The sequence below is a fragment of the Papaver somniferum genome, unplaced genomic scaffold (assembly GCF_003573695.1).
Source record: "Papaver somniferum cultivar HN1 unplaced genomic scaffold, ASM357369v1 unplaced-scaffold_139, whole genome shotgun sequence".
Lineage (NCBI taxonomy): Eukaryota > Viridiplantae > Streptophyta > Magnoliopsida > Ranunculales > Papaveraceae > Papaver > Papaver somniferum.
In genome coordinates, this window is record NW_020623156.1 from 2266020 (window position 1) to 2276206 (window position 10187).

The 10187-nt window shown below is 36.5% G+C and overlaps 1 protein-coding gene and 1 pseudogene across 1 annotated transcript; both read left to right on the plus strand.

The window, feature by feature from the left end:
- Positions 1–1331: 1331 nt before the first annotated feature.
- Positions 1332–5185, plus strand: LOC113335268 (annotated as a pseudogene).
- Positions 5186–5381: 196 nt separating this feature from the next.
- LOC113335269 lies at positions 5382–7458 on the plus strand. Its single transcript, XM_026581376.1, has 2 exons — positions 5382–5538; positions 5647–7458. Exon 2 carries the CDS (start codon positions 5877–5879, stop codon positions 7200–7202), a length of 1326 nt encoding a protein of 441 aa, XP_026437161.1. The 5' UTR covers positions 5382–5538; positions 5647–5876; the 3' UTR covers positions 7203–7458.
- The last annotated feature ends 2729 nt before the right edge of the window (positions 7459–10187 follow it).

The window sequence follows — 10187 nt, forward strand, 5'->3', positions numbered from 1 at the left end:
TCGCAACAACTACATTTCCGTTTCCAAAATTCAAGTCGCCCCCTTTCGCAACAGCTGAGCACAGTTGCGACCCCGATTTGTAACAACGAGATCCAGTTGCAAAACTTCATTTTTGGTGTAGTGATGATGCGGAAAATGTTGTGAAATCAATCATAATGAATAACTTGTTTGTTAGTTGCGAAAATAGGAAAGTCATTAGAGACGTAAAACTTATTTTTTCTACTTTTCATTGTTAGAAAATAACTCATGTTAAAAGGGATGCTAATCATTTAGCTGATACCATATCTAAAATGGTGAGATGAGAGAAATTTTCAGTAGAGGAAACACAAAATATCTCCAACTATATTGATACTGATACTCTTTTAGAGAGGTATATTAAAAAAATATATAATAATAATAAAATAAATAAAATAAAAAGTATGGGCTAGTCAACCAAGATTTCTATAGACTCTCATAGATTTTTAATTTGAGTGACTCCCGGAGATTCTCTGAAAATTTAGAGATTTCTAGTGATTCTCTGAGAGTATTTTAGAGAGTCTTTGTGACTTGTAAACACAAAACATGAGACTTGTAGAGACAAAAAAAAATGAGACTTGTAGAAAGTTTATGTGACTTGTAGAGACAAAAAATTGTATAATATCCCCCGACTAATTCCAAACATCTACCAAGTTTTTTATTATTCACGTGACAATAATTATAAAAGTACCATGAATACCTAATGAAATATGTGTCTGTTGTCAAGATAAATCTCATTGTTTCCCAGTGCCTAAATTTTCGTTCTCTTTATTCCACCCGTCCCATATTTTATTTGCTATGCTATCTCGTCACTGATTTCCTATGCGGAGTTTTATTACGGCGCAAGTGGCAATAAGTGATTGTTGTAAAAGGAGAAACAAAAATGGTTCACTCCCAAAACCAAAAAAATCTCCACATTTCCAAGCCTCCCGAAATATCACCTCTTGAGGAGAGATTTTCACCATGCCTATTTTCAAGAAACGCCTCTCCAAATCTCTGAAAACAACAAATCAATGACTTTTTAATTCTCATTCGAATAACAGGAGTGTTGGAGTGACTCTTGTGAAATCCCAATCCAATTACATAGAGTTTCAGAGAATTTAAATAACTTAAAAAAAACCTCTAACCAATAACAAGAGATATTAAGAGACTCTTCAGAGTCTCTATGGACTAACAGTAGATTTGCGAACTCTCCGGGAGTCATTCAAAATCTCATTTGACTACGCGTGTATAAATTAAAGGTTGGTACAGTAAGTAGGTAAATTCATACACAATTGGAAACCGGGTTGTTTTCGGCATCCTACACAAAGCCCTTGTAATAATAAGCCCTCTAGAGTCCGTTTCCCCTTTATTATTTTCTAAAACTCCTCTATTCCTCTCTCTCTCTCTCTCCGAAGAAATTCCGCCCGCCCTAGAAATTCCTTCGTCTGACGGAACTTCCACAATCAGGTCAGGATTTTAAACGCCCTAATTCTCAATTTCCTGAAATTTGTTTTCTGTTTGTAATTGAATTGATTATATATATAAACATGAAGGTAAAAAAATCTGATGATAAATATAAAATTTCTGTTTCGCCATATAAATCTACAAACCTATGGGTCTCTGATAAATTGGTATCGATTTTCCGAAATTCTAAACCTAATTGTACGATTGTTCAGTATGTGATTGGATTAGCGAAACAATCATCTTCTCCTGATGAAATTATGAATAGAATGCTTGAATTTGATTGTTCTTGTCCTATTACTGAAAACTCGTTTGTTTTGTGAAGAGTTGTTTTCTAGAATACCGCGTAACAAAGGTTTATCATCGTCTGTATCCGGTGGTTCGAGTGATTATCAGGAACTACAGAAGAAGAGGAAGTATACTCTTCTGGATGCTGGAGATGAGGAGGAAAAAAGTAATGTTGGTGTTGGCAGTGAGAAGAAAGATTCGAGGGAGTCGGGGAATGGGAGAAGAAGGTATAGAAAGAGAAGACAAGAAGAAGAAGATGAAGAGGAGGAAACACGAGTTCAGTATCAAACAAAGGAAGTGGAAATGAAAGATGAGATGGTTCGAAGATTCAAAGATATGATCAAAAGTGAAATTGTGGCTTTAAGAGAAGCTTCGAGAGCACGATATTTGAAGGACAGGGAGAAGAAGAAGTTGGAGGAAATCAGGGATGAGATTGAAGATGATGATAATATGTTCCGGGGTGTTAAGTTGAGTGAATTTGAAACTCGCTGGCAAAATTACAAACGAAGAATTGTTGAGGTGATTAAGAGTCGACCGGAAGAAGATAAGGACTACTATGAGATGCCTGAAGCTTATGATCGGGATGGCGTTATAAATCAGGATAAGAGATTTGCGGCTGCTATGCAACGGTACAAGGAACCGGGTGAAACTAGAGGTAAGACAATTTCTTTTGGGGATCAGGAGGTTTGGGAAGAGAATCAGATTGGAAAGGCAACTATAAAGTTTGGTTCAAAAGATAAGAAGAGAAAATCAGATGATTATCAGTATGTTTTTGATAACCAGATTGTGTTCACCGAGTCTTCAGTTATGGATGATGGGAAGTATGAAGATGATTTGTGCATTGGTTGTCATCCGGGTAGTCAGTCTACGGATAAACTGAGGTTGTTTACCAAACATCAGGATCAAAGAAGAAATCTGCCTATATATCTTTATAGAGAGGGGCTGCTTAAGGCAATTAAAGACCACCAGATCCTTGTAGTTGTGGGAGAGACTGGTTCTGGTAAAACCACCCAGCTACCACAATACTTGCATGAGGCTGGATACACAGAACATGGGAAGAAGATTGCTTGCACCCAGCCACGTCGTGTTGCAGCTATGAGTGTTTCTGCAAGAGTTTCGAAGGAAATGGGTGTGAAACTTGGTCATGAGGTTGGTTACTCCATTCGTTTTGAAGATTGTACATCAAAGAAGACCGTTCTCGAGTACATGACAGATGGAATGTTGTTGCGAGAATTTCTTGTTGATCCTCAATTGTCAAGTTACAGTGTGGTGATGGTGGACGAGGTTCATGAAAGAACTATCTCAACAGATATTTTGTTTGGTCTCCTTAAAGATCTATCTCGGTCAAGAAGTGATCTGAAGTTGCTGATATCGAGCGCCACTCTTGATGCTGAGAAATTCAGCGATTACTTTGACAGAGCTCCAATTTTTAAGATTCCTGGCAGGCCATTTCCAATTGATGTACTGAATACAAAAGCTCCAGAGCCAGATTACTTGGATGCTGCTGTTTCCACTGTTCTCCAAATCCACGTGACTCAACAACAGGGAGATATATTGGTGTTTCTACCTGGACAAGAGGAAATTGAATCCGCAGAAGAGATTTTGAAGCACAGAATTCGTGGGTTAAGGTCAAAGATTGCTGAACTTATAATATGCCCGGTTTATGGTAACCTTCCAACCGATTTACAAGTTAAAATTTTCGAACCAACTCCTGAAGGGGCTAGAAAAGTAGTTCTTGCAACAAATATAGCAGAGACATCACTGACTATAGATGGAATTAAGTACGTGGTTGATCCCGGTTTCTGTAAGCTGAAGTCATATAACCCAAGGACAGGTATGGACTCTTAACTTGTGCATCCCATATCGAAAGCATCTGCAATGCAAAGGGCTGGTAGATCTGGGCGAACAGGCCCCGGATTGTGCTATCGTTTGTATACATCCCAAAATTATCAGAATGATATGGAAGAAAATACAGTTCCGGAGATACAAAGGACTAACCTGGCAAATGTCATACTTACTCTCAAAAACCTTGGCATTCATGATGTGGTGCATTTTGATTATATGGATCCACCACCGGTAGAAGTAATAGTTCAGGCTCTGGAATTGCTCACTGTCCTTGGTGCTTTGGATATCAAAGGAGAGTTGACGCTAGTGGGAAGAAGGATGGCTGAGTTTCCTCTTGATCCTATGCTCTCTAAAATGATAATTGCATCAGAGAAATACAGATGCTCTGAAGAGGTTATTACAATTGCTGCTATGCTTGATGTTGGAAATTCAATATTCTACCGCCCAAAGAATAAACAAGTCCTGGCTGATAATGCAAAGATGAACTTTTACACCGAGAATTGCGGGGACCATATTGCATTGCTTAAGGTCTACAATTCCTGGAAAGAAGCAGCTTTTTCAACTCAGTGGTGCTTTGAAAATTTTATTCAAGTGAGAAGTATGAAACGTGCCAGAGATATTAGAGACCAGTTGGAGGGACTGTTAGAGAGGGTTGGAATTGAGGTAACTTCAAGTGCTGATGATTTGGAGGCTGTAAAGAAGGCCATCATATCAGGTTTTTTCCCCCGTTCAGCGAAGTTGGATAAATTTGGATTATATCAAACTTTTAAAAATCGTCAAACAGTTCATATACATCCCAGTTCTGGTCTTGCACAGTCCCTTTCGAGATGCATTATTTATCATGAATTGGTTCTGACGACAAAGGAGTACATGAGGCAGGTTTCGGAAGTGAATCCACAATGGTTGGTGGAGATTGCTCCTCACTATTACTCCCAGAAGGACATTGAAGCTCTTAAAATAAAGAAAATGCCTCACGGAGAAGGGCGTGCAACACAGGGTTAACAAACAAACGAACAGTACTTATGTCAACTCATCTCTTTTAAGGGAATACGCCCTTTTTGTTTTCTTTGGGAAAATTGATACTTATTCCTTCTGTTTTGTTTGTTTGGCACTTCTGATTGATTGGCTCAAACTGCTTTGAAAAATTAACATTCTGGTTGCAATATTTTTATGTTATGATATTTCAACATGGATTGGTTCTTCTCCTTAATTTGATTGGGTGAAATGCAGTGTTGGTTATTGCTACCCTCCATTGACACTACAAAAATAACGTTCTTTTGTCTGGGTGTGCTATATTGAGCTGATCAATAAAATTGTACATGTTCTTTTGTGTGGGTGTCCTATATTGAGCTGATTAATAAAATTGTACATCGAAGAAACTATTAACTCATAGAGACTCTACCACGAGAGATGGTTCTCGGTAAGGTGTAGAATTGTTGTCTGTATAATGAAATTTGAAAGACCAGTTCGTGTTTATATAATTCTTTGATTGGAATCGACCCAATGGTCAGTAACCATTTGATGAATGCCTCAAAGAAATAATCATCATGTGCTTAGACGTAGCTTGCTTGATTGATTCGAGCTGTGACCCAATATGGTGTTTGTTTGATTGCTAATTTTGAAATGCTTTGATCCTCTTGGTGTCAGGAACACACATCTGCAATGTATCTTTTTGAAAACTTAAAACCTATCTGTAAGACTCAGAAAATTAAGGGGAGTGGTGTCCTACACTGGATTTTATTGCTCTGTTTCCGTCTTGACCTACAGATAGACAGGCAATGCGTGAGTGATTATGTTTTTTTTTTTTTTTTGATTACTTTGTTATAACAAGGATTTACTTTCCAAAAGTTTGTTCTCTGTTGCAGGACAAGGGAAAGTGTTCGAAGAGTTGATCAGTTTTATGCATCTTATCCCGCTGGGACCGAACTACTAAAGGACACTGCTAAGGTATTATTTGGTCAATACTCAGCTTACAATTTTTCCATCTTTAGTGTATATATGCTCGTTCTTTCGGCAGTTATATAAATCTGCTTTTGGCAATTGTTTTGAAACCAGAATAGTGAGGTCCCATTGAGTTCGCTATCTGGATACGTAGACGGAGATGGTGCAACTTGGAACTATTCCGAGGTTAGAGAGATTAGGGTTTTTGAAAATATGAAGATCTGATAGAGTTATGAGTGAATAGCCTAGGGTTTACTCCCTTTAGGGATTGAGCCTGATTATATTGTGTAATTGTTCTTTCTTGTAACTGTTTGTTACTGAGATATCAAACAGTGATTATTTATATGACGTATAAAGAGTCTCATCGACGGCACAAGGCAAAAGAAAGATCTCTAAAGTATTTAGAGCAACGGAGGTTTTATGAAGACGAAGACGATGATGTTGAATCTCCTAGTGATGATGAATATGATGATGATGATTATGATGATAATGATCTTCTACGACTTGGGAACTACCCCTTTGATGATTGCCAATCCCACGATTCTGCACCAGAAGACTTTGCTGGGAGTAATTTACCAGTACCGGTAAAGCTGGAAAACCGGTATGCACCACTAATTGATGATGAAGATAAAGTTGAAGAAAACAACGAACCAAGCTTACGTTTGATGTCGTTAAATATGATGTCGTTAGATAATGCTCTCTCTAATGAGAATCCTGGTGATGAAAGGGATTACGAGGTATTTCAGAATATATACGGCAGCCTATGTGTGAAGAGAACAGGTAAGATTACTCGTAGTATTGCCGATCAGGAAACTAGTAGTACTGCTGCTGATGATAAGATGATTACGGGTAGTACTATAGCCGATCAAATAAGTAGTAGTATTGCTGCTGATGATATTAAGAGATCGAGGTTGTCTCCTTACAAATTGGCTCTGTACAAAAAGAAGAAGTGGATAAATTCTTGGTGTAAGAAGGGAAACAATGACAAAAAGACGTTTTGTATATACGTAGACGGTTATTTTCGAAAGAACAGAAAAGCTGGATATGGAGTTATTATACGTTATCATTCTGGTTTCCCACTAGTTGCTTCTGTTGGGGTTCATGTTCAAGGAAAACCAGTTTCAACACTTTATCATGAGTTGCAGAGAGTTAATGGAGGTTTGGAACTTGCGATTAAGTATGGAATCCGGAACGTCCAATTGCGCACCAATTCATTCGCTGCTGCCGTACTGGTAAGGAACAGTCTTTATTGGTTCGATGTCAGATGTTTCTGTGAGGATAGACAGAGTTTATCAACCTTTGGCACTTGCGAGAGATGTCTTTGGAGGCTTAAAACCTTCATTCCAATCGTTGATAAAAACAGCCGTCTTGCTGGTGTTTATCCACTTCTTCAGGAAATCGTAGGCAAGTGTGCTATGTTCAAGCGGAGACACTGGCGGCGTTTCATCATTTCTGTAGGAAGAAAAATGAATAAAGCTGCAGATTATCTTGCAAAGCTTCATGAAAGGAAAGAGGAGATGAGTCCAGAAGAGTTTCCCGAGCAACTAAAAGATATTTACCAAGATGCGGGGATGTGGCAAATTGCTGTGGACGGACGCTTCAGGCTAAGGATAGATTATTTAAGATCTAGGGTGTCTAAGAGGAAGTGGCCATGGTGGTATCATGTTTAACGACACCCAGTGCTACAAAAATGGCTAAGGCGCCACACACATCTTCCACCTCTTTAACGACAACCAGAGAAAATTTTGGTGTTTGCACTTTGAGATTGAGCTGTTGAATTAGAGATTCTTTGTGTCAAAAGAAAAGATGAGCCATTAAATGGATTAGTTACTATAACCAATGCTGTTCATTATGTTCAATTCATCGAAATCTTTATTTTCAGCAGAAACATAAACGAATGCAACTATACATTGTTATTTAAGTAATTGCTGCACTATTAATTGTTAATAATATGATTTTTGGTGAATTTTTTCTATTGTGGTTAAAAGCTGAACAAAACTCTCTTCTTAGAGCTTCTGACCCCACCGGAGTAAATTTCAACTAATAGGATCATCCTGTTTATTCACACCACTAATACTACACCCCGGAGCACCCCAAAATTTAACAAACCCGGAAATAAGAGACTTACGTGGACTTGACTTGCGTCTCAATCAACTAATTCCCAATCAGCAATGGTTTGGTAGGAGATCTTTTAGTTTTACCTGATCTCATAATTCTCTGTGTTTTAATGCATATTTTGATTTTTATTCTCAAGAGATAATAACTTAATTCTTTACTTTCGCACAATATTCACTAGAAAAAGTATTAGCTTAGCTACGAACGAAATCATAAACCCTAGACAGCTGGAGCAACTCTTCTTTTTCCGATATCAGCTTTTCTCTTCGTAGGTACAGATTCATAAAACTCAAATATATTGTCTTAGGTGTTGTTTTATAAATTCTTCCGGTGCTAACTTTTGGGATTATGGGAAGTGATTTCAGGGAAGAAGCCTGGAAACTTAATTTCTTTTGATGAAGACAGAACATTTGCAGGTCATTTCACAAAATCCCCAACTCTGTTTCCATTACTACAAAACCCTAACTTTATCTTCGGTTATGTTCTTTCTTTTCCGTTCACTCGGGTGCGCATCTCATCTGCTGACCTCTCTGGGTTCGAGATGTGTTTGTTATTTTGCTTAACTGAATCATAGTTAATATTGTAATTATAGATTGATTTTTTCAGGTCCTTTTTGTCAAAGGGTTTTGAGGAATAGTATCTCCTTCGGGATATCAGGTTGATAGATTTGGCTAACTAGCCAGGATAATGAATACAATGTATGAGTTTTATGCATTATACATTACAATTAAAGGTGGTAACTCTGAATCGTATGACAATATGTATTATGCTTAGTAGAAAGTTATAACAATATGTATGATGTTATAACTATATAATTTTGAATCTTTGTTTGATGCTTAAGAGAAACTCAGAGTACTAATTTTTTAATTGATTTTTAGATAATTTTGTAAATGCATACTTTACTTATTTTTGGTTTCAAATGCTCACATGTAAATGACTGTGACAGGTGAAAATTCACTTGAGCAAGTTTTTATTTTGCGATGAAATAAAAATTGTGGAAGATTAACCGATGTGTGGAGCAACGGATTTGCTATTTTCTTTGTTGGTGTGTAAAGAATGGACAATGGTCTATAACCAATGAGCTTTCAAAGAAAAAGAGGTATGTTGCATGAGCTATTTTTAGTTACTCTAGTGATCAAATAACTCCAAACTAGATTGAAAATAAATTGATTGTTCAATCGTAGAATAACTTTTGGGAAACAAGATATTGAGAATTATTTCGTATGAAAATAAACGTGTGACTCATATAAGTTTGGAACTTATGAGATAGAATTTGAAACGAAATCAAAACCAAGAGAACGAAACCTAGTAAAAACAGATGTGCAATATCAACTCTCACCAAGAAATGAATATAATATTGATTATGAAGGTATTCGCTATGTTTACACATCATTGCAAGGATATCAAACGTTATTAACAAAGCTTTTCAAGCTAAGTTAATGTGAATTGTAGATACAGTGAGAGGTTGGTATATATTGGTGTTTTTCACCATGTTTGTTTAGATAGGTTATGGTTCTAAAGTTACACGAATATTTTGAAAGAAAATGGGACAATAATTCATAGGTTTAAATGGGACACTAAGTCATAGATAATACGGAGAAGCGAGAATCATACTTTTGAAGAATTCATTCTAGGGCATGATATCGATATCCTAAAGCGAGGAAAGGTTGAGTTTATTTTTGATTTTTAAACTCTAAATGTTGTTTATATATCTATTTAGATTGGGGTACTTTCAGGAGTACTCTTGATAGACTCACTATATGAATATGAAAGTGTGGTATCGTTGTATGCGGATATGGGAAGTTCTCTAGATCATTCATTAAACCTGGATACAAGCAACTGGTCGTAATGTGCTGGATTAAGACTTTACACTGGTATAGTCGGGTGTGTTATGTAATCTTTTATCTCCTACAGTTCAAGACTTATGTTCACTCTGTTGTCAGATTTTTAGAGAGTCTATTAACACTATGTAAAGGTTCAAGTCACGAGACACCTTTTTTTATGCACAACTCTGTACTTTTTTGCTCAACGTCTTTAAAAACATAAGTGGGGATTGTTGGAATATATATTTTAGAACATAAATTGATTTTCCCATTAATAATATTTTTATTACTCATAATTTTTTTCATAAAATTTATATACTTTGCTTTTAATGTTTTGACCGTTTCTTTATTAATGGATTTTAATTGTGTGAGTTATAGCATAATTAATTTTCATTAGATTCATTGAAACACTTGACTATAAATCAGATTTTTGTTTGGAACAAACATAAAGATTTTTTCTTTTATGTTGTTTAGTTTGAAAAAGAAGAAAAGAATTATAAAGAGAAAACAAGTGTCTGATCATCTTTTGTTTTCTATATGAGTGATTTTGAGCAAGAATGAATGAGTATTAGTATCACATCCTCTCACCATGCAAGATTGATTGTGAAAGAGAGTGAACTCGAATGTTTTATCCCAGAGAAGACGGGATAATGATTAACTGCTTGCAAAATCTTGGGCAGAGCCGCAAAACATCTTAAAGAGAACGACCTAGTCGAC

What these genes read in the sequence shown, in the direction of transcription:
- LOC113335269 (XM_026581376.1), top strand. Translation starts at nt 5,877, where the DNA reads ATGACGTATAAAGAGTCTCATCGACGGCACAAGGCAAAAGAAAGATCT.